At 43.2% G+C, this 24,312-nt stretch overlaps 2 protein-coding genes across 4 annotated transcripts in view; one reads left to right on the top strand and one right to left on the bottom strand.

Annotated features, from left to right (window-relative positions):
* Positions 1 to 219: 219 nt before the first annotated feature.
* On the bottom strand, positions 220 to 8,267 carry ZBTB26 (zinc finger and BTB domain containing 26). Of its 2 annotated transcripts, XM_057409023.1 has the most exons (3): positions 7,456 to 7,559; positions 7,128 to 7,208; positions 220 to 5,729 (listed from the first exon to the last, which is right to left on the bottom strand). In XM_057409023.1, exon 3 carries the CDS (start codon positions 5,717 to 5,719, stop codon positions 4,403 to 4,405), a length of 1,317 nt encoding a protein of 438 aa, XP_057265006.1. In that variant the 5' UTR covers positions 5,720 to 5,729; positions 7,128 to 7,208; positions 7,456 to 7,559; the 3' UTR covers positions 220 to 4,402. The 2 variants fall into 2 exon arrangements, with proteins under 2 accessions (XP_057265006.1, XP_057265007.1); XM_057409024.1 differs by lacking the exons at positions 7,128 to 7,208; positions 7,456 to 7,559 and adding an exon at positions 8,154 to 8,267.
* The window catches only part of RABGAP1 (RAB GTPase activating protein 1), a 68,883-nt gene continuing 52,154 nt past the window's right edge, over positions 7,584 to 24,312 (top strand). Inside the window, exons 1-6 of one of the 2 annotated variants that reach the window (XM_057409019.1) lie at positions 7,584 to 7,741; positions 14,395 to 14,596; positions 20,446 to 20,680; positions 21,199 to 21,403; positions 21,749 to 21,923; positions 22,263 to 22,420. In XM_057409019.1, coding sequence (XP_057265002.1) covers positions 14,447 to 14,596; positions 20,446 to 20,680; positions 21,199 to 21,403; positions 21,749 to 21,923; positions 22,263 to 22,420 — 923 coding nt within the window. In that variant the 5' untranslated portion in view covers positions 7,584 to 7,741; positions 14,395 to 14,446. The remainder of the gene's footprint in view (positions 7,742 to 14,394; positions 14,597 to 20,445; positions 20,681 to 21,198; positions 21,404 to 21,748; positions 21,924 to 22,262; positions 22,421 to 24,312) is intronic. The other variant, XM_057409020.1, reaches the window with a different exon arrangement.

Raw genomic sequence — 24,312 nt, 5'->3', positions numbered from 1 at the left:
GGGCTCCGCGGAGCCGCCCGCCCTCCTTCCCTCCTGCTCACCGGCCGCTTCCCGAGCCGGTGCGTGCTCCGCCGGCGGTACCGCAGAGCGCCGGAAGCGCTTCCTCCACCCGCCCCTTCCGGCACCGGCCCCAGCGCTCTTCGGTCCGCCCGCCCCTTCCTCTTGTTCTCCCACCCCGCCCGGTACCGTTACCGCGGTGAGCAATGAGAGGCGGCGGGAGACAGAGTTAGCAGCACGTTTATTATGAGAGTTGGCACTGCTACAGCGGCTGCCGCCGGGGGACACCGCGCCGACACCGGGGCGCGCCTCGCCAAACGTCCGGTAGAGGTAGCAACGTACGGGCCCGGGGCTCCGCGGGCCGCCGCCCCTGTAAGGCATCTCGGACAGCAGCGGACCGGGGGCTCCGTCCCGCCCCGGGGCGGGCGCCATCAGCGAGAACAGGCCGAGGGAAAGGCGCAGCGCCGGGCAGAGCAGCAGGCTTTGCCCCGGCCCCCGAGCGGGGAGGAAGCTACCGACAGCCACCGACCGCCTGCTTTGGTAACAACGCGTAGAATGAGACTTTTGCCCAGTCACTGCAGAGGTAGCTAATGCTCAGTCCTTCGATTATACAGTCTCCAAGGAAAAACGTCCATTCTACCTTCTCAACCCTTACCACATCAGGAGGGCAACCCGCGTTCCCCTCTTTGTCTTTAAAAATAAAGATTAAACGTGACTTTACAGTTCTCTTAACAGTTTTAGTTTGTATCGCATCTCGATTCTCCCTCCTTGCCTTTACTCCTCCCAATGACTCCAGAACCAAAATCAGCCCCACACAATGAAGTTACTCCATCAAAAGTCCAGCGGGCAGCTAAGTTTTGCCAAAAAAGCTAGGTTAGAAAAAAGACTGACACTTCAACTTTATCAGTTACTAATTTGCAAAACGTGTCTTCTAAAAGAAAAATAAATACTCATCCCTGATCTATACAGGAGGCTCTGCAGCTGCACCAGAAGCCACAGGAACACATGCTACACAAGCTACCACCACTTGGAAAAGTGGTGAGCCTAAACCACTGGTAAACCTAACAGTTCTAAGGTTTTCTTCTTCTATATAAAATAAATAAATTAAATGCCAACATAAAAAAAAAAACCAAACCTAATATATTCAAGGAGTTATTAAAATATTTCTGTAATAGACTTCAGTTATTTTTAGAATATGCAGGAAGTTGTACAGCACATTAACTTGTGAGACTATCCACTTACCAGCAAATAGTATTCTACACATTAACACACAGAATATGATAACTGCCATAGTCCTCGTCTGAATATGCAGCATCAGTAGCAACAACCAATGGATCTAGTCTTTCACTAACTGGAACATTGCGATGAAGACAACATTTTACATACATGGACCATTAAGTTCACCTTATTCTACAGAAAACAAGCTGCCTCTGTGTATTTAATTTAAAATAATTCTCACTCCATTTTCATCTGCAATTCAGAGAAGCATTAGCCAGATTTTTCTGCTCTAATACCTCTCCTATACTCTTCACTTGTCTATTTCTTATAGGGGCAAGTTTTACATGAACTCTGCCACCAGCGTGCTCTGCACCATGTCATCAGTGTACTGCCCTCTTAGATCTCCAGTGCTTCTGGAGTCACACAACCATCTCCTGCATAAACCTTTTTGAGGTTTATAAGCCTGCACCCTTTGGCCAGGCCAAAAGCACAGACATTAGTAAGAAGTCACTGTTCATCCAACAGATGTGTCCATTTTCATTGAAGGAGCAGTCTTCTGCATTTCTGCTTTTTCCTATTTACTTCTGCCATGGTCTCACCAAATGACCCCAAAGCAGCCTTTTCAGTGAATGCAGTCCCAGCCTTCTCAGATGTTGACATTGCCACAGCACAGGGTGGACTGAAAACTTACGTATCTTGACCAAATCATTTTTTTGTTCCTTACGAAACCCCCTTGTCTCTTCGTATCAGCTTCAACAAGCTGTAGTCTCTCTACAGTAGGATTACAGCTTCATAATTCCACAAAACCAACAAACTTCCCAGACAAAGCTTTCAATACCATCCATTTTGCTGCCACTTTTTCTAGCATTTGCACAGTTTTACTCCTTTCTCTAGCAGAAGATCATTTTCTTTACCACATCCATATTCATATCTGGTTAGGCTGTTCACTCATCCCTTACAGCATGTTGACCTGGCTCTGCAAGCTCTTATTCTCCACGTCTATCTTCATTCTGATGTTAGTGCTATAGCTTATTTCCATATAGCGAGTAATGTATTATCAAAATGTTTGCACAGTACAGAAGATTCTGCCAGAACACAAAATGCAAATGTCACCTGCAACCATCACCTTCAGTTTTAGCTCAAAACAATTCTGAAAGCAGGTGGCTTTAAGAGGAGAAACAGTTTCCCTTCCTATGCGAACCTTCTGCCCCAGGAACCTGAACCTTTTGAAAGTTCCAAATAGATTTTAGGACTAAATATATCTGCTACAACTTGAAAGACGTAATGCCCTGACTCCATTTCCATTGCTTACTTCATAGCTGTCCATGGAACAGTTCATGTAACAGTCAAGTACAGTAGTTTAAGAACACAACTGCAAAATCTGATTCACAGAATCACCTCGCTTTTCTACTTGAACCTATGTGGGTTTCTGAAAACGTTCTGCAACATTAACATCCATCAGTGTAATGCCTGTGTAAGGGAATCCTGGCTTTTACACACATGGATCTGAAGATCAAGACCAGCTTTTGATAATTACATACAAACCATTTTTTGCTCTAACACACCTTTGGTCATACCTGTTTAGCATTTTTAACCATACAATAGCAGCCTTTCACCCCCACCCTGTCATTCAGACACACAAACAGTACTACTTTTAGGTAGGAAGCATAATCTCAGCCTCATGCAAACCTTGTGGAAAAGAGCTGCATTGGAAGAAATACTCCAAATACAAACAGCAGTTCTCTACAGAGGATCAGCCATTTCATTATTAGTTTATGCTACACTTCAGTGTAATAGAGTGCTGTTCTACTGGGAATGGTGTCCCTCATAAATTACTTTCAGCCTGATTGGGATGCGGATAATTCCATGGCACTTTTGAGAAGTAATATGGTATAATCCCAGAATCCCAATTAACATGCCATTCCCGCTACATTTGATGTTTAAGGCGGTATACAAGAGGTATTGCTGAGTACAGCTATAGCTGCTATATTAACCTATGGAAATTGTGTTACCTATACCTCATTCTATGCTCTGTAAAACATTAGTGGCCGTGAACTATGCAGGGCACTTTAAAAAAATATTAACTTTGTTGTTAACATTCCTATGGCAAGTATTTTTGTTCCTTTTTTTTCAAGTTAACTGACATGTGGCCCTTATTAGCTATCAAGGAGAAATATACAAGAACAAAAAAAAGCAAGGCATGGAGTTCTCATACATTTGCAGCTTTGAAAACAGTTTCTTTTCACAGTGTTAAAAAGCAGTATTTCTCCACTCCAGCTTTGCTCTAAAATTAACAGCTGTTGTGGTTTACGTGATGCAAAATTTATGGAAGATGAGTGATCATTTTTAGTTTTGAAGTGTTTAGCTTGTCTCAGTCAGTACATACACTGCTAAGTGCCCTTTAAAAATCCCAAGTATGAGAGTGTAAGACATAGGTCACACTTGCACTCCAGACACCAGCCTCTCACATCCCAGAGCTGCCATTTCTTCTCATTTTGAACAGTTCTATGCAATGACCAGGTAACCCTGCCATATCATTTAGGGTTTTATCTTTTCGTAATGCATGTTGAGGTTAAAAACCCTGAGAGCTTTTAAGATAGCATTGACTGGCAGCAGAATTTCCTTGAAATAGTTTAGAAAGGGCAAAAGAGTGACACAAAAATACTTCATTTCAATTGTAGGGGTCTGGAGATAAGACCGGAGAAAGGGAATTTTAAGAGGTAATTTTAAATTTAACTATATGGAGTGCTTTCAGTTATCCAGTGATTAAAAAAAAATAAATTGGGTTATCTCATAGACTTGTCCTCTTTGCTCTCTCCTCCACCTGCCCAGACACAGAGTCCTCTAACTGTACAGCAGATGGTTTACTGGCAGCCCACAGCAACAGTCTTTCAAAAGGTGTTAGTCTTGAGTCTCCTAATCATTGAGAAATTAAACAATTAACCCCGTAATCCACAGTAGAGACGCAGACAGAAACCTGAAGGAAGATTGCTATTCACAGAAAATATCAAGTAAGACTAAGAATGGTGGCTGGAGACCTGCCAGGTTTTGCAATCCAACCTGCCATCATCCTTCCATCCATCCACCCATTCATTGCCTTTCAGGGCATACCACTAGCTTAGGTAAGAGCCCAAACCAGCTGCCTGCTCCTCAGTCATGATCTCTGCAAAGGGCTGGTTTTAACTGCTCAATTGACACAGGTACTATCATTTCTTAAACCAAGCACAGCCTGAGGCAGCTTCCCTGCATCCAGTACCTGGCTTGCATCAGCTTGCTGACAGACCTTACTGTCTGTAGCAGCGCTACATGTGAATGTATCAAAGTCCACTGTTATGTCTTGAACATTTCTTTCATTGGCATTGTCAAAGCTATTTTTACCGTGTAGCTGTTTAAGGTGTTTCCTCAGAACGGGTTTATGCGCAAACACCATGTCACAGTAGTTACACTTGTGGGGCTTGTCCCCACTGTGCAAGTTGAGATGGTCCTGTAAGGAACATTTCTGAGAGAACGTTTTCCCACAGATCTTACATTGGAAAGGTTTGATGCCTGCGTGCACTCTCATGTGCCGGTGGAGATTGCCCTTCTGAGTGAATGTCTTGCCACAGAGCAGACACATAAATAGTTTATGCATCTTTAAATGATTAGCATAGTTTTCCAGATGCCGAAATACTCTTGTGCACTTTGGACACTGATGGTGCCACTGGAGACCTTTGTCTATACCTCGGTTGTTGGGCCCAAACATATCTTTAGAGGCCAGAATGATGTTATCACTGCCAGCATAGGAGAGGGCATAGTTGTGGAGGTGGTTTTGCTCTATTTCACTTGCTCTGTTTTCAACAGTGGAGTTGATAAGAAAGTGTTGCGGCTCCGAGGAATGCAACGCAGTTTGTTCAGAAGAAATAAACTGGTTCTGATCCTTCTTATTTCTGACTTCTGTTACCTCCCCAATGGACTCCACCTTGATGATCTGAATATCGCTATCCTCCATATCCATGCTGTCTTCCGAAGGTTGGATACAAGGTGAATCTTGCTGCAGAGAGTCATCATCTCCTTGATGTTCCTTCAGCTCAGAGGAGTCGCTTTGCTGTTCACACTCTTTACTCTCCAACGGCTGCTTCGGTTTTATAAACTTCCAGAGGGCCTGTGTACATCGTTCAACGATGTGGCTCATCTGCAGGAAGCTTGCAGCAGTCAAGTAGTTTACCAGCTCCATTTCGGGAAACTCTAGAATGCCACTGTAACAGGATAGGAGCAGCTGCCGCCCCACTTCCGAACTCTGCAGTATAGAGATTTTGACTTCTCTGGAGTCATTCAGTAAGAACTGATCTCGTAAAAAGGGAGAGCCAGCAGCAAATACAATTTTATGCCCATGAACTTCAACATCATCTATATGAACCACGACATCACAAAACTTGTTTTCTTCCCTCAGTTTGTTCATTTTCTGTAGCATTGAATCCCCGTAGTTGTCAAACTTGAAGTGAAGAATATCTGATCTTTCTGACATTTTGGCACACCTGAGGAAAAGCAGCAGGAAAAAAAACACCACTAAGTGAGAACTTTTTTCATTTTCTAAAATGCAACTTAGACAGGTCTAAAGCAATAATATAAAGTGTGTGTTTAATCAGATATTACATCCTAAATAAACACTAAACCGTGTGACATGTTAAGAAAAAGAAATCAAGTTTACATGTCGCCTTACAATAGCTTTCACCTCTTTTTCATTTAATGCAGCTTGGCTATAAAGTAGAGGAGCTATGGCAGGAATTCTCCAGAAGCTGTATCCCAAAGAGTTAAGATGTTTACCACACTCTTTGGAATTTAAAGGGAAGCCATGGCAGTAGTTTTAGCAGCCTTAGCTCTTGTTAAGCTTTACTTCCACATTAAAACTCCTCAGAGATTTTGTCTTTACTAAATAACAATGACATTCCTTTAGCTTTTGGATTCTGATTTCCTTTAATGCCTAAAGAGCTCTCATTGATTCAAATAGATTCAAGGTGAGACAGAACTTTGCACTTGCCAGACATACAAACACCCCTCTTAACATGAATTGTGCTTCTAGAATCCCTGTTCTGTATACTAAGGCAATGTAGAAAGTTTTGTTTCTTGTCTTCTTTGACAGATTACTCCTCTAGGAAGTTTGTTCTTGTTTGATAGTACTTGGAATGAAGAACGGTGGCTCTCCCACCAAACAAGTATTAATCTTTTGACCTTCAACAGTTCTTTTAAGAGTTTTTCTGAGGCTACACTGATTCTCAATGAAACACTGCTCATGCAATCCTGCCAGAGAGCTGGGATTGCAGGAAGTGGAGAAATCACAGACACTAAATGATGCAAGATTTGGCGAGATAAAAGTAACAAAGCAAAGCAAAACTGACACCTCAAACCTCTTACAAACACCACACGAAGCCTGAGCAGAAGCTTTGAAGATTATATATAAAAGCAGATACTGTTCTCTTGGGGTGTGAGATGTCAGCTCCGTGGGTACAACAGGAAAACATGAATTCACATGACAAAGGTTCACAGAGGAATACTTTTAGGACTATTCTTGACAAGGAGGGTTGTTGCAGATTGCTGATCAGACATCAGTCGGAGGTGTGACCTCCTCACTACTCCAGCCCATCAAGCATCTCTTCCAGTGTACAGCATGACAACATTGCAACAGGATTCCAGAAGCCTTCAGAACCAAAGGACCCCAGAGAGCTCGGAAGCAGAGGCAGCACCGTCCTGCAGTACAACCAGTTCTGCTGAGCCTACATGAAGTAGAGCCACCAGTCTCCCGACTCAAGTTCAGTTCCCACTCCTACTGATCTCCAGGAGGAAAAAGCGATCAAATGACCCTAAGCCCTCCTCAAAACCGCGCCCAAAGGCGAAGCAGCCCCGGCCCCTTGGGAAAGAGAGAAAGAAGCGGGTACCTGCAGCGCCGGGCCGCGTCCCCCCGCTGGCACCCGCGGCCGCTCCCACCGCAGCGCACGCCGCGGCCTCCGGCTACGGACCTAGAGAGGGGAGGAGAGCCGCCGTGAGCCGCCGCCCGGGCCTGCGGCCGCGCTGCCCCAGCGCCGGGTCGGGCCCAGGCGCCAGCCGCTCCCCCCGGGCGGCCCCTCGTCCCGCCGCGCCCTCGGCCGGGCCGGGCAGCTCTGCGAACCCGGCCCGCGGCGGCGGCGGGAGCGGCAGGAGCCACGGCCCGCTCCGGACCCCGCTCGGGGGCAGCCGCCCGCGTCCCGCCAGCCCGCCGGGACCTACAGGCGCCGCCACCGCAGCCCAGGACGGCGACTCGGAACCGCATTGTTCGGCCGCCGGAAGCGCTCGGGCGCCCTCCGCCCCGCACCCGGAAGCGCCCGGCGGGGCACCGCCCCCTCCGCCCGGTCACGTGGTGGGCGGCAGCGGCGGCGGCGGCCCAGGCCCGGCACCGGGAGGCGGCGGCGGCAGCTGGGGTAGGTGGGGCTTGTGCTGCCGGCGGGGTCCCGTCCGCCCGGTCCCTCCGCCCTCGGGCCGCCCCTCCCCGCCGCTGCCTGGCGGTCCCTGCGAGGTGCGTGCGTACGGGCGCTGTCCCTCCGCCGTTCCGGGGCTTCACCGCCGTTCCCTGGCCGGCGAGCGGCGTGCGGGAGGTGGGGGCTCTCCTGCACCTCGTTACCGGCGTGCCCTTCCCTTGCCCCCCGGGTCGTGTCTCCGTCTCGCTCCCTGTCCTCTCCGCCCGCCGGGGCCGCGGCATTGGCGCGGGTGGCAGTGCGAATGCGGCCGTGATTCCGCCCCGGCCCGCAGAGGGCCGGGCGCTGCCGGGTCCCCGGGCCGGGTCCCGGGCATGTGGGGAGCTCCGGGCCCGTCCCGTCTCTTCCAGCTCCCTCGGCTCCGTATGGGTGGACTAGGGTGACCCACCTTGCTCCCAGGCCCCTCCCTGCCGTGAAGCCAGCAGTGTTACCGGGACCCCTCTGAGCGCATACGTGAGCCGCCGGAATTCACTCCCGCGGCGGGACCGTCCGGTCCCGGGCTGCGCTGGGCTCCTCCGGGACCGCCGCTGCTTTTACCGGCTGGGCACTCGCTTCCCTCCCCGTGTCCCGGCTGCTTTGGTTGGTGCCTGTTGCTTCCAGGTGGATCCTAAAATGTGGCATTGCATTGCGTCCAGCGGTCTTTACTTGGTGTGTGTCCCGCAAACTCGGTGTTCCTCTCGGGTTTTTTTTCCTTCCTGTTGTCAAGGAGACGTTTGCTTCAGTTAAAACGGCCTTAGAAAATTTTTAAGGGCTGATTGTGTCAGGGGTGAAAATTCAGTATAAACAAATAGGCTGTGTTAAGTTGACTAAGAAACATTCATCAAGGAAAAAATCAAAATCGAGCTGGTAGAAATAGACCTTTTGTCTGTGTAGTTTTGTCTGTTCAAGGCATGTTTTGATAGAGGAGAAAGAGAAAAAATACTTAGATTTGGGGAGGGAGAAAAGGCCACGTTTATTTCTTAAATACAAGTTGGAGGTGAAGTTGTGCTTACCTGTACTGTTATACAGCTACAGCGTGCTGCATATCCCCAGTTTTGTTCTGCTTACAGGTTGCGTTAAAGCAAAACTAGATGGGATTCCTTGAGATTTTGGGCAGGTTTATTAGAAAAAGTGTAACTGCGTAGACTGCCTCATTGCTGATTAAATTACAGAAACACTGTATTCTTTTTAAAGGCCTCTACTTACCATTAAAAGGTCAAGGACCTGAGCAAACTTATTTCTGTGTACAGAGTAAACAAATTAACAAATGGAGCTTGGCAGCCGGTTTCCTTCTGTTCTCCTAATCCCAGTGTAGGCAGCTTTTAGTAGCATGCACCCAATGCAACTCTCCTTTTGCAGTTCTTTCACAGTGTAGTTTGAAAGCGCTGTTTGGTGAGCAAAACACTGTTTCTCTTTGAATCCTAATGAGGGAGGGACTCCAGAAGTATATAGAGCATCGTGGTAGGAGTTTGCTTAGCCTCTGGCTGCCCTCACTGCCTTTATCCCAGGCTCCAGCCTGTGTTGTACTCTGCGTGTCCCAGTTCCCCTGTGCAGACAGCTCTGAGATGTGCCTGATGGAGCTGCAGGCGCTGAGCGTGGATGGACCATCCGTTCATAGCTAATTCATTCCAGCGACATTCCAGTGACGGACTGGCTCAGGCAGCGTCAGCATTTCTTTTATAAGGCATGGTTTCCCAGGACCTGCTGCGTGTTTCTGGGGTTGGGGAATTTGCTTATTCCAAGAGCTTAAAAGCCAGAGTTTTGTCCTTTGAGCAGAGAGTTGAAATGGAGATTAAAAGCAAAATTATATTGGCCATAACTATGAATTGTTAAGGGTGATTAACAAAGATTGCATTAGGTTAACTCTGGTGGTTTGCCTGATGCCTGGTTTTGCATGCAAGTGTCTAATGGTTCACTCAGCTTCCTGAGGTCGGCACTTCACTCCTCCTGAGAAAGGGGTTGAAATTTGAGGAAGCGTTATCTCTAAATAATGCTATCTCTTTGTCTGTCTGGCTTTTGAGGTTAGTGGGAACATGTGTGGCTGCCAGTGTGTTTTAAAATGAACAGGAAAGTTAGTATTGTAGTTGCTATTTTTAATTCATTACTCTCTTTAGTCATCCTAATCTTTATTTTCATGTGCAGTATTCCACTGGCTTTCTTGCTTCATTTTGAGTGCAGAATACTTCCCGTTGCATTTGAGAGCGTGTGTTGCACAGGGAAAGTGGGTAAAGATCAAACATGATTGCTCAGACTAATCATGTGATATGTGAGAATAAAAAGGGTTGTTAGTGATTGATCTTTCTTGTATGGTTGGTCCATCCCCCCAAGCTGCAGTAAAGTACAGGTGATGTATATGTGTTTGGAAAGAGTCAAACCACAGATCCTTTCCTACGTGTCTGTCAGTATGACATCAGTTTTGCTCTGGCATTTCTTATGCTGCTCAGGTGGAAGCACTTGGCGCCACTACTTGGAGTGATAGTGTAGCATTTCCCGGGATTCTTTCAGGACTCTGGCTGTATGTGTAAAACAATCAGCTTGCACTATGCGAATTGTCAAGGTAAAAAAATCACAGATGTCAAAGACTAAAGACCTAAGAGTCCTAAAGCATGCTGGCTTATTTGTCATACCAGAGCTTTGCAAAGTGCATTGTAAAGCTTCTGAACTTGGCTACAAATTCCATTCTTCACCCACACTAAGATGCTAATGATGAGAAGTAGGAAAGTAGAACTTTGTGTGTGTAAATTGGACTGTACTGGATATTATTGTTAAGCTCTGCATAAAGCCAGGGGAATAGAAACAGGGCATACATTCTTTTCAGTGAATCAGTTTGCATTGAATCAGTCACCTCAGTGCTGTGTGACACCTGCTTGTTTTCCATAACAATATACTTAGTGTGTTTGTGTTTTAGGGGCTACAGGATATACGTTTATGTTGTATGCCAAGCTTTCTGACTTCGCTGTTCAAGGTAGCTTCTATTACTGCTATTCCTCGGTAATTTAGTTAGTATTGATGTATTGTTCTGCTGTATCTGGTGCATTCTTCATCAGATACACTGTAACTTTGTGGAATTGCTATAGGAACTGCAGCTAGAGAACAAAAGCTGAGAAAGATATGAATAAATGGGGCGGGGAATCTCTCTAGTTTGCCTGCCTGTTCTCATGCTTGTTCTCTTTTCTGTCCTGAAAACCCAAAACTTACATATATTCTGTGTTGTATTCCTCTCTTAATTGAGGCAAAGGGTGCTGCATTTGCTGTTGACTTAAAGGTAATTGCTGTTTTAAAAGGTCCAAGAAGTTCACAGCTGGAACACTGCTATTTCAGCTCACCCTCTGGCTTTTTTTGTGTGTGTGGCTGTGGATATTCTAAACAGTGGAAAATGGGTGCCCCTTGGAAATGGAGTGAGAGCCGCCATAGATACAAGTGCCTTGCTTCACTTGTGTGTGTCTCAAGGTGGCATTCAAGCCTCAGTCTCTTACAGTAATATAAAATGGAAGGTTTTCTGTTTTTCCTAGTCTTTGCTTTAAGCTCTTTTAAATTCATTCTAGCAACGCTTGCAAGGAAAATTTTGGTCCCAGGTTGCAGATCAGGTGCCAAATACTTGGGAGAGGATAAGAAAGTAAAAGATAAATATTCTGTAAAGCTAAGGAGCTAATCTTGAACTTTGATAGGTTTTGTTTTCCAGTTGCATGAGGTGTTAGCATGGTGAATGGTGTCTTTGCTGGTCCTTTGCATATTATCTTGGACAGGGAGAGTAAGGTGGGTTGATGCTTGCTTTAAAGAGTAAACAAAACCATCTTTTATGAAGCTAATTTGTTTCTTGGCCTCGCATTGCAACATTGTGAAACAGCAGCAGTGAAGGTGAATTGCATAGAGACTTAGAATTTTAATCTCATTTTTCAGCTTTTTCTAATGATCTTTTGTATGGGGAGAGGCAAGGACACTCATTTAATGACACAGGCGAGCAAAGAAGTAAGTGGTTGAAACTTTACCACTTAGTATGCGCTTTCCCTAGACGCTTCATCTCCCTTCGAGGTGTAAAGACACCTGCAGGCAAGGAGCTAAATTATTGTGGTGTAGCTTTGTGTCAGGAACTAAACTATGCTGAATTCAAAAGCTCATATTTTATTTATGTTGAAACAAACCAAAGTCTCTTTCCTTGTAAGGGATGTTTGTGGCTTCTGAGAACCATTAAAACCCGAGATCTGCACGTGGATGGGGTCTTCTCTCCTACCTCTCTGAACCGTGAGAGCAGAAAGCTTCAGCTCTTAAACAAGTCGAAGGTATTACTAAAGAGCACTGTCACTGCTGCTGTTCTTGCTTTTTGATTCCAGAGAAGTCATAAGCCTGTGTGCTTAATTGCTCTGCTGGTCTTTGATGTGTGTCCTTCCAGGCTGGCCCATATTTTAACGAGCTCATAAGCCTTCTCTGGTTGATTCTTCCGTTGTGAGTTTTCTGATCCAGATAAAGTGATCCTGTGGAAAGCTGCATGGAACAAAGCGACAGCAAGGAACACAGGAAATAAAATGCATGCAAAGCAAAGTATGGGGGTGGGAATTTTGGTTAACTTCAGGCAGTGCTTTGGTATTTTTGGTATTTTAAGGCTGCTTTTGCATCTCAACTATTTGAGCATTAATCCCATGAACCTTAGTGGCTGATTCCAGTGGTTGGGTAATTGAACCTTGCTTGCTGATACATCACTAATAAAAGCTTCTTACAGTAGTCTACTACATTGTCCCTTTCCTGTGCTGTCTTGTCTTGTGTAACGCCAGTAAGATTTTTGCTCAATGTAAGGTTGGCAAAGTTGGGACCTTCTGCTGTTGCAATTCTGTATTGTGAAACTATTGCAGGGGTTAGGCTGTGCTCTGGAATTGAGTGTGGCGTCTGTTTAAACCACACGATTGAAGAAGAGTATGCGAAAGCATGGCATACTGCTTCTTTATTTGAACTTAATATTGATGAAAGGTGTCAGATTGATAGACTTTAGCAATAGGTGAAATTAGCATTTTGAGACAGATGCACTACACCAAAATAAATAGCTAAATTGATCCTCGCCTAGATGATCTTTACAACTGCTTGTGATCAAAGCCCACTCTTCTACCCAGCCTTAGTGTGGCAGATGAGTTTGTACTGCTTGAATGAAAACAGTAAAGCCAAAGGGCTATTAAGTGTTTGGAGCTTATTTTTATTCTGTGTTTCGGTAGATTTGATGTAGTTATTTTCAGGTGATCTGTGTATTATATAGATGGTGCAATAGGGAGCTTCTGTAGAAATGTTTTAGTATGAGTTCTATAAACAAAAGCATCTTTAAAAATGACAACTATGCCCTACCTCTAAGATACACACAGGTGATACCTGATAGGCACATACAGTGAGTAAAACCCTTCAAATTATCTAAGTTTCTCAGCCAGTAAATTCTCATTGAAAGTCAGTGGATCATAAAATGTTTTTGCAAAGGATACCTGAATAGCTCACATACTTTTGAAAATGATACCAAATAATCACAGCTGTATTGACAGCCACAAACAACCCACATCCTCCTTCCTCTTGCACACTGCTTCAGTTGTCCAGTGAAACATGTTTCAGGACCACAAAGCGACTTGATTGGTAATCAGGTTAAAAATAACCCAGAGGGAAAACAAGTTGTTGTCCTCCTGGCAGATTTCATGTCATGTTGGTGGCTGTGCAGGGAAAGGGTATTGATGGAAATAAAAGCAGGCTTTGCTATTTTGGGTGCATTGTTCTTGGTTCAGTGAGGAATGCGATGAGCCATGCTTGTGGCTGTGCCAGATTTCTCTGTTGTTTGGATGCTCTGTTGGAAGCCAGGTTGGGGACATTCCTCTACCAATGGAAGGCAGAACTTGAGGCTGAAAAAGCACTTGGGTTTGGTCATGCCTGGAAGCATGTGAAGATCGGAGCTATTGTGATAAGGGTATATTTGGGTTTCTGGGAAATTTAATCACCCATTTTTATCAGGCAGTCTGTTTTGAGCCATGGGTTCTGAGAATTTGTGCTGTAGAGTTCAAGGTGTGCAGCTGAACTTCACCTTTTGTTCCTTCCTTCAAATGCCTCTCAGTGCCAGCTCCAGCTTTTTAAAACCCTCTGTTGGCTCTGTTTCTCCATACTGATCCAGCTAATGCTGTTCTTCCTGCTTCTTAGAAGTCTTTTATTGTTCCTTGCAGTACAGAAGATTCAGTATAGATGTCTCCTTGTTTTAGAGCATCCTTACCACAAAATATTAAGAATCTAAGTCTTGTTTTGGGGGAAAAGAGGGTGACTGCAGCATACAGCAAGCTCTGATAGCTACAGGAGTAAGTTTAGTGTTAATGTAGGTGAAGGCAGACATTATCTGAAGAGAGTAAATAGACTTCATAGTTCTGTCTTTGATACGAGTCCTTTGTCAGCGGGCATAGTGTGTGTTCCAAGGGCCTGTTTTGTGCTATGTGTAGAAAATGGTGCCTGGCATAACCATGAAATACTGCAAAGAGGTTTATTAACTTCCCTTTTGTGAGCTGTGGAAACCAGTGCTCTGACAGTAGCGTGCTTCTTAGCAAAATCAAAGCAGGACCGTGAGTGTACGCTGACAGAAGAGTTGTAACTCGGTGGTGCTGTCGGATGTGTTACCTTTTATAACTAGTCAGCAGGCTTCTGAAAAGAAACGTTTGAGCATTTTAGCATGAAGTTTTATATAAGTATTTTTATGATTTTTGTTTTTCAGGAGTTTATAACATATTTAATCTCATTCATGAATCGAACTTCCTTTTTAAGTCATGGATGACAAGGCTTCTGTTGGAAAAATCAGTGTCTCTTCAGACTCGGTATCCACTCTTAACAGTGAAGATTTTGTCTTGGTTTCCAGGCAAGGGGATGAAACACCATCTACAAATAATGGTAGTGATGATGAAAAAACAGGACTGAAGGTAAGAATCAATAACCTGAGTTTGTTCCCTGTTCTTCTAAATCAGACTAACCATAGAGAGCTTAAAGAGGGGCTTCTTTATTGTGGAAAACTTGACAAAAGGAAGAACTTATTCAGGAATCAATTTTGCCAATGATTTCTGCATTACTATGGCTGAAGTCAGAGGTGGCAATTAGGTTCTGAGTAAGAGCTCTCTCCATCACTACCTGTGGGTTTTTTCCCACTTTGCAGAATTCATGAAGTGCTTAGGATGAAAGAGACCGAGTGTCAAGAACTTGGATCTGTGATTTCATCACAGCTTTCAGATAGAAAGTAATATTAACATACGCTTGATTTGACCATAGCTGTTAATTAAATCATGTATTAAAGTTTTCCCCAATGTGAAATGTTCTCTTTAAGAAATGTGGAAGCGTAGTTATAACTAACAACTTGGCAGAAGCTGAGAATACAAGCCTGTGTGTTAGGCTCGTGTGAATTGGAAGGGCATTGATATCTCACTTCTGAAAGTGCTGTTCTGAAAAGAGACCCTTGTCACTCTTTTTTTTATTTCCTCCTCTTTTATTATTTTTTTTTTTTTGCTACTAAAAGAAAATCTTTCATCTCGATTTGTATTCCAGCAATCTTTAAGCAAAGTGACACAAGTAGGGTGCTCACTCCAAATTCCATCATTTTAATGTGTTGAAAAGCAGATCTTTGCTGGAGTAAGTCAAGTTAGTGTGTTTTTTGTGGGAGATACAAAGAGATACTCCACCATAACATCACCATGTGACTGATGTCTATGGTCACATCTATGTCTTGAAAATGTCTTTAAGGATGATGAGAAATCACATGTTCTGCCTCTTGGACTGAGTGTTCCTCTCTTCCTTGGCAGCAGTTATAACAGAGACTTTACTGAATGTTTCTTGATGCTTTTGCTCTTCTTGCTTTTACTTCTCAGGTGCTTTGTTTTTCTTGCATTCCTTTGAGTCCTGGACGAGATGTACTATTGTAGTGGCTGTTCTCTTTTACATAGGACTTGAAGCTAGTTCTGTTAGGAGTCTCAAGATCTTACTTTTGCTTCATCTGGCAAGAATGTTCACTGCTGTTTTATTGCTGTTGCAGAAGATTGTCACTTCACATCATAGGATCATCTGAAAATAAATCGAGATTCTCTTGAACAATGAGCTTGGTGATCTGTGAAACCCACTGAAAGTCTGTAATCTCACACTTGTCTTTCTACATACTGCAAATACCAGCAGCTAGGAACACTTAACAGTCCAGAATAGTCTCCGTAGTGGTGCGTACCTTGAGAATGCTTATGTAGCGGTGTGCATAATAAGCTCCCAAAGTTGTGATGCATCATTTGAGACCCCAAGAGATGGACATGGTCAACTAGATTTTCCCTTCCATGCTGTTACTCCCAAAGAAAATGTGGAAGTGTGAAATGCTGTGTAGTCTGCAGCACTTCTTGCTCCACATGGGAGCTGTTTGTGTTGCTGGTCAAATGATGGTCTTGTGGCGGTCCTGCAGTGTTTGTATGACACGCTGTATCTTTAACACAGTCAATGAAATTGAAGAGACTTGTGTATCAAGTCATCTTCATAAAGCTTGCAAATACTTCAGAGTATCCATAATCAGTTTCAAGCTCACTCCTGAAGTTTTCCTCACGTGTTTACTTCCAAAGTGGTTTATAAACGCTGGCTATGGGTATGTTGTTCCTCTTGATAAGGAAGGAAGAACATCAGCGCTGCTGCTGCCTGATCGTCACCAACCATAAAATAAAGTTATGGTGTTTCCTGATTTGGCACTGAATGTCACAGAGCTTTGCAGGTCTTAAAGATAAGCTTCTTTATGAATTTAGTGCCAAGCCTGAGCACAGTCCTTGAACAAAGCGATTCACCTTGTGCCTTTCAGTATATGGTGTTTGAGAGTATGTGCTCTTTGGTTATTGGCTGCAATCTGAGTGATTCATGGAAACATTACACCTTAGATAAGCAGTTAGTGTGCACTCTGAATTCTCCCATGCAGGGATCTTCCTGTTAACCTCCTTCCTTCTGTTTAGGGAGGTGAAAAAACTGTGAACAGAGAAAATGGGAAGACTTTTTAGGTGTTCTTAAGGACAGAAATTCTGTTGGTGGTGGTTTACAAGAAAAGAGACATACTACTGTAGAATATGGCTTTGTTCTTGGTATCTCTTTTTTCAGCTTGCAAATAGTCATCAGTAGCCAGTTTTAGTATATTATTAGACTGCTTATTGTATGCATGGATAAGTGGAGTTGTGAAGGTTGTCAGAGCTGTGTAAAAAAATACTGCCACTGTGATGTCTAAGTGTTTAAGTAGTATATATAAAATTAACAGTACACCATGAGAACTGAGGTTGTGTGTTTCACAGGTACAAATAGGATGAGTTTTTCAGGAAGAAGCAATAGCTTTGGTATTTATAACCAAGTTAATGTGTTTGCATATGTCAAACCCCTTTTGCTTTGATGTGCCTACTAAGAAAAGCAGAAAGTAAGTTCAGGTGTCTTTTTCTGGTGTTCTCTTTCTTTAGAAAAGCAGTTGGAGGCTCTTCCATTTGCTAAGTACAGTCTGAGGATGGTGCTGGAAGTTTAGGCTTGTGTTTGCTGAAGGTGAAAGGCTGTGAAATTTGTACATCAAACCTGAGGCTCTCATTTCAGCTTTGTTTATCTGCCGTAGTTTTAAGTAATAGTGTTGTGGACTGAATTAATGCAGTTTTTGTTTGGTTGCTCTTTCTCAAGTCCAGGTAGAGAAATATTTATTCTGAAAGCAATCAGGAACTGTATTTTTCTTACGTCGGTCGTAACTCATGAACGTGTTTTTGCTTTCTGTTCATGCCGAAATACTTGGTTCAGTTTCAGAAGGGGTTGTTAGTGATTGTTTTCTGGAAATATCATTTGCTGGCCCACTCTGCTTTCCAGTATTGTTTCTGTGTCTGCTTTTGCTTGCTGCCAGTGGGACTGAGCTGGGTTTATGAAAGCCTTCCTTCTGGAACACACTGTAAGACAGGAGTTCTTGAACTACATGGTACAAGACCTTTCACAGCAGAGGCCAGCAGCACATACATCAGGGAAGGGAATAAACTACAGTGTGCCTGTAAAGGAAGTTTGCTACATCCTATTTAAAGGTTAAGTAAAATTGGTTTTAATGTTTGTGAGAAGTGGGGGAAACAGTGATTAGGGCAAATGGTTTCTTTCCTCTGTCTCAAGCAAACCTAAATGAAGCGTTTCTTAGGTACACCTTGTTTAGTCTTCACTCCTGCTGTAGTTCTGCACTCTGTCATTCTTTCTCTTAATGGTCTTGGGGGTTGCAGCATTGTTTCAATTTATATCTTAATGTGCACCATTGCCACGATGTGGTGAATTTCCATGGTTGCATAAGGGACTTTAACGTCAAGTTAGATCTCAGTTTGTATTTATAGGCCTTGTTTCCTCTGTGAGCAAAAGCATGAGAGATGCAGGTTTTTGCCAGAATAAATTTTAACTTCAAGTTTCATAGAAAACAGGTCCTGTAAACTAGGAGTTACTTTAAGGTTTTTAATATATATAAAATATTGGCATATATATATATATTACAGTGTCCTCCCAGCCCTTCTATAGGCTTTAGCAGGGCTGGCAGGACATCATAAATCCTTCATCATATTTTGTTGCAAAACATATAAACTGTGTACAGTGAAGTAACACAGTGCATCTTCCATCTTCCTGATGAATGGCTGCAAAGACCTGAATAATAAACTTCATGCTTAAAAGGATTATACCTCTGCTGACTGATGGTACTGCAAGGTTTTCATTGTTTCCATGATGAATCATGCAAATAAATGGAGGAAAATGGAAATCTGTGGATTCCTGTCACTAGTTACAGGTTGTCGATACTTCTGTGGAGGTACAGCTGAGTAAGGCAGATACTCTGGCACATGATCTCATATAGCACATGGATAGATTTTAATTTATACTGAAAAACTGCCTTGTGTTTGAGCATGAGGTTTAAGAGCATAAACCTCTCACGGAGTTCTGTTACTGTTGTTGTTTAGATTCTGCAGTAAAACAGTCACTAGGTTATTGCTTTTTTGTCTTATGTCTCTCCTGCCTAAAGGAGAGACATAAAGGATCTAAAGGATCCTAAAGGATCTCCTGTGCTTGTGATTTTTTTCATTACCTGTGAATTTAATTTTATTGCCTACTTTCTTCTGAAGAACAGGGGTCTGGGACTTAAATAATTGCATTCACTCCTGTTCTAGAGTAACTCTAGGTCAGAAGTTTCTGTTCTTTGTTAATGTTCTTGTCTATTAACCAGAAAATTAATATGTAGTTTACATCTTTAATGCAATGTAGATAGAGGCTGCAGATGCAGGTAACTGTTTGGAGACTGTGGGCCCGAGTGTGGAAAAGAAGACAGTAAACTTCATGTTTCTTCCTTTTCCTTCTGAACTGAGAAGTTTGGGGATGCAATGAAAACGGCCATATGTGAGAATTGTGACTTGGCTGAGAAACCTCTGATCTCACTGTAATTGCTCCTGAGACACGCCTGTGGAAATGCACATACACATATTTAAGTGACATCTGATGTTTTGCTCATGGTATACTTAATTAATTGCAAAGCTCATCCATGTGCACAGAGTGTGCTGTATCTGCCCCAGCGTTATTTCAGCAGTCTTAGCAGACTTCAGCTTGATTTATTTACTGTTAAGAACCTTGGCCATTGCTTCAGGTACTTTCAAGATAATTTGATTTTCTACTATGAGATGCTGGGTTTGAGGCAGATGGAACTTGCTGCAGTGCTGGGATTGTGTTATGGGCAGATTACAGAGCAGACAGAATTCTTCCTTCCGATTTTAACCATTTCCTTTCTTTAGTGTCTTATTTTACAGATTAAAAATAAGAAGGAAATTTTTCTTTACTAAGATTTCATTTACACTCTTTTTAAGAGCTTGGGGGAGTTGCACAGTTTGGATTTTATTAGGTTGAGTGTAGCATCTGAAGTCAGTAAGCTTACAGGGACGTAAGGATATAGAAATGCATATCTGCTCCTAGGGTTGAGGTTTGGTGCCAACATTAATAACCAGCAGCAGCTGAAGTGTTGGAATCAAGAACCTTTCTCTGACTGCCATCTGGCAAAATACTTCTGTAACTCCATTTCCATGCTTGATTTCTGAACTATGTAAAGCATCAGTCACTTCCCATTGCAGAGGAATGGACAAAGAGTTTCCTTAGATACAGTATCCAAGATTTTCCTGAAATTAATGTCTTCATTCTCTTTCTACCTTAGGACCTCATTTCACACCATTTAGGTTGCTTTGTGCCTTTCATGTTGACTTCAGTGAGTGCAAAGTAAGGCTGTAGATGAGTGTTAGGCAATAAAACAACACTGCCTCTTCTCCTCTGCATGATGGCATAATCCTGTTCCAGATTCTTCTCTTCCCATGAAACGTTGCTATCTTTCCCATTAACTGTGTACCATATTTAATTATATTTTGCCCTTTCTGGTACTGTTCTGAGAATTAATATAGACCACTGTACTGTGGACACCTGTGACGTTCTTCTGTCACAAGCTAGTCTTTGTAGTTGGTGATTAAAGCCCAGTTTGAAAGTAATCTCACTTTTTCCAGTGCTAGAAAACTCCTCCTTTGAGCTTGTTGAGTTGTTAAAGCAGGGACGATCTAGCCTGTGCTGGTGAGCATTTGCATATTGCAGTTTGTGTTTACGGTTTCAACTGGGTTGTATTTGTTAACTACTGCTTTGGTTGGCAGAAAAAGTCATTTGAGTTTCCCTGTGCCTGAGTTGTTTGAGTTTGGTTTGTTTTTTTTTTTCATTTGAACAGTTTTTTTTGTGTCCCAACTCTCTTTGTGGCTCTTAGATTGTGGGGAATGGAAGCGAACAGCAGCTGCAGAGGGAGCTTGAAGACGTGTTGATGGACCCACTCATGGAAGATCAGTCAAGTGACCGGGACCATGGAGATGAAGTTAGAACTGATGGAGATGGGGACGAACCTGTTGTCCTCGAAGCTTCAGCATCCTCTACCATTAACCCAGTGTCGGTGGCAGGACTCCAGAAACCAGAAATGAGTTTGCCAGTGAAACCATCCCAGGGAGGTTAGAAATAAAAGGGGAATGCCTGATGGCATCTTGTGGGCTAGCTTTTTGTGGAGAAAGGAATGAGAATTCAGATACAGGCATGTGCACCACCCTGTCCTTGTTTCTCCCATCGTAATTACCTAGTGCAGTAAATGCCAGGTTATGTGATGCAGGAGTTAATGTATACTGAACTGGCCTCTCTTCTGAAAGTACTTGTTACTGCAGAAATATTATGCTTACTTGCCTGGGTGTATAAAATATCAGTCTGTTTAGCTCAGCTGTGTATCTTATTGCTGTAATGAAGAGCAGTTCGCTCTTAAATGAGGCCCTCTGAGCAAACTGGTTGTAGAGTTGGGATAGCTGAGTTGCTCTCTGCCATCAGTAACTCGCCTTCAGGCAGGGTTTTTCTGTAGTATTTTGGCCTGACCTGACTTTCTTTAACACTTTTGTCATATACTTAGTGATGAGTCAATCTCTGATAATTTACTTCCATATACCTTGTCTTGCTTCTTACGTTCAACTTTGTCTCACCCTAGACTGTGAGGATTTGAGCCCTTTTACACCTATGACAGATGAGGACAGCGTGGTGTTCAGCAAGCTCACCTACTTAGGCTGTGCCTCTGTGAACGCTCCCCGGAGTGAAGTGGAAGCCCTCAGAATGATGTCCATCTTACGAAGCCAGTGCCAGATTTCTCTAGATGTGACCCTGTCAGTGCCTAATGTCTCTGAAGGAACAGTGAGGTATGAAGCTTGCTCAGGTGTACTCTGTGACTGTGTGCAGGGACGAGGGATGAGTCTATCCACTGCTGCATGTTAGTGTAGCTTTTTGAAGGCTAAGCCCTGAAAACTACAGGGAAATGACTGGTGAAAATGTCTGTTGCATTGTGCTTTTTTATGCTGTTCAGTTTAAATATAATTATTCTGCTCAAGCTTCACAGTAAATGACAGTCAAGAGTTAGTTTCATTGGGATGTATTTTCTCCAGTAGTGATGAAGTTGTTAAAGCTTGCAAGTTAATATCTGGTTGAAATAATTCTTCTAAAGGTGCAAGCTTTGTGTGTGCGTTTTTCTCTCTCTATTTTAACAGACTTTTAGATCCTCAGACAAACACGGAAATAGCAAATTATCCAATCTATAAAATCCTTTTCTGTGTACGAGGGCATGATGGGACCCCTGAAAGTGATTGCTTTGCTTTCACTGAAAGCCATTACAATGCAGAACTCTTCAGGATCCATGTCTTCAGATGTGAAATCCAAGAGGCTGTAAGTTGAAATTCTGTCGAATGATGATGATGTACATGTAAACATTATTACTGAAATGAAAGGGAAGTGTTTCAGGCACTTTAGGAGTAGTATAATTAATCACTTTTGTCTTTTTTCTACCCCAAGTTAAGATAACTGTAGAAACCTCAGATACGAAATGCACGTTTAATAGTTTATCCTCTTAAGAAGTGTAGAAAAGCAGTTAAAGATGCTAAAACAGAATTATTTTCATACAATTGCTTCTCATTCTATTGTTTAGTGAAAATTCAGGTAGGTTCACCTGCTACACCCGGTATGTCTGTAGCTTTCTGATCTCTCTCTGGTGCTGTCTAAACACAGGTGAGCCGAATACTGTACAGCTTTGCCACTGCCTTCCGTCGCTCTGCCAAGCAAACGCCACTCTCAGCCATTGCCACCCCCCAGACTCCAGACAGTGATATTTTCACCTTCTCCGTGTCACTGGAAATCAAAGAAGATGATGGGAAAGGTTATTTCAGGTGCAGATTCTTCATTTCTGTGCATACAGCATCTGGTTCTGTTAGCAAGTGAGCTAATAGAGAGAGTGAGTCTGAAGTGGTCCCTAAGTCCCCTTTTTGAAAGTTTCCTATTCAAATTTAAATGAATCTTTTAATAAAGTCTCATGAAAAAAGACAGAGAAAATTAGAAACTCTGACAAATAGTTACTGAAAGCAGAAAAGGCAGAATTCACATTTATCTAAGATCATCAGTATCAGTTCTCCTTGGGTTTACAGTGATCTGTTTCCTTAAAATACTCGCCTGTTCTGATCTGTGAAGTAGTGTTTCTCTATCAGTGTCAGAAAAGCTTTATGAACAAATCTTGTTTCTAACTGGTTCTGTTTTCTGACCAAGTTCTCAATTTAATTTATTTTTTCCCTCTTCCCTCCGTCCCCCCAGACCAGGTGTTACCAGCAAGTGGGTGTGTGTAGGGTGAGAGTATTAGAGCAGCTTTTCATCTTGTATGGGCTAATGCTGTTTTCACATGAAGTCTGGTGGTGGATAACCTTGGTTTCTAAAGAGACCTTTTATAGTTAATGCTAAATTGTTTTTTCTTTCTGCTTTGCCTATACACAGTGCCCTCATGTTTTATGTGACCATTTATAGTGTTCTGTTAATTGCTGAAGTGTCGTTATTTCATTACAGCATGTCTGCCAAATACTCTGACTTGTTGAGCACGTTGGCTCCTAGCCACAGCTTCAGAGAATCTTCTTGGATTTACATCCAGCTCAATTTTTACTTATTAAATAAATTCCATTTAATAATCCAGTATTTATTCAGCACTCCAAAGAACTGCTTAAGTGTTGAAACTGAAAAAATATATATCTCAGGCCTGACTTTGGTCCTGAAAGATACTGATGGTTCTTGGATGTGACAGTGGCCACTGGGGTGCACAGCAGGTAAAAGTAGCACACTGTGATACACCCGGTGATGCTTAGTCTTTCTGGCTTGGTACCAATGCCAGCACGGCCCCAGCAGTGCAGGCAGTGTAAGCCAGCCCAGGATTTGATGCTTACGTGGCTTCCAGAAGTTGTGCGGCTAAGAGCTGTTTCCATCCTAGCCAGCTTGGACTGTAGGCTGAACCTCAGCCTTTGCTGTGGCGATGTATCCAAAGATCTCTTCAGCCACAAAAATCCACTTGCATTAGGAGTGGAGCAGGGCATTTGTTTAAAAGCTATGTCCCTACTCTATAGAAGGTGAAGGAAAAGTGGATTTTGCTTCCAGCTAAGCAGAATCCCACTGACATTGGTTAAATAGTACAGGTTTTAGTTCAAGTAACAAGCTTTGTCAGCTTGACACTAATCCTTGTATGACCTTTCACGTGCAGACCTGTGCTCACCTGGAAGTTGGGAGAACACTTTCCACACACTCAGGCTCTGATCTCAGTCTTTAAAGTACCTGATCCTGTCTTGGCTCATCTACCTTCACTTGTCACCCTGGGTCACTACTAATACATTTCTGTCATGCTGGGGAAATGAGGTCTGACTTCATGTGCTGGCTCTAAGTGTGCAAATCCTCTGTCCTGGCCCCGGAGACAAAACTCCTGCTGACAGTTCAAGGCAGTCTGCCATTCCCTGGCCTGCACTAGCACCTGCTGACAGAACATAAACCCAGATTTTAGCGGAGGTGTTAAACTGTGGGCAATACTCCACAGTCCATTTTGCAGCTCTTGGGGGGTAATAATGCACAGTTTGCAAGTCTGACATAAAATAAGGACTATTTTTTTATATCCAAGGGAAAACTGAACATGCGGTTGACTTATAAAGTCAAACCCCAAGAAGCTCAATTTGTCCAGTATTTAGTGTAGCTGTGCTGCTCAACAGGAATACTTTTAGTAAAACTTCTGTGTATGTATTGGCATTCAAGTGTAATT

The sequence above is a fragment of the Pezoporus wallicus genome, unplaced genomic scaffold (genome assembly GCF_028554395.1).
Source record: "Pezoporus wallicus isolate ANWC-B61680 ecotype Strahan unplaced genomic scaffold, APGP_CSIRO_Pwel_v1 contig_8341, whole genome shotgun sequence".
Lineage (NCBI taxonomy): Eukaryota > Metazoa > Chordata > Aves > Psittaciformes > Psittacidae > Pezoporus > Pezoporus wallicus.
The sequence above is the reverse complement of the archived record's forward strand: the minus strand, read 5'-3'. Positions and strand labels throughout refer to the sequence as shown.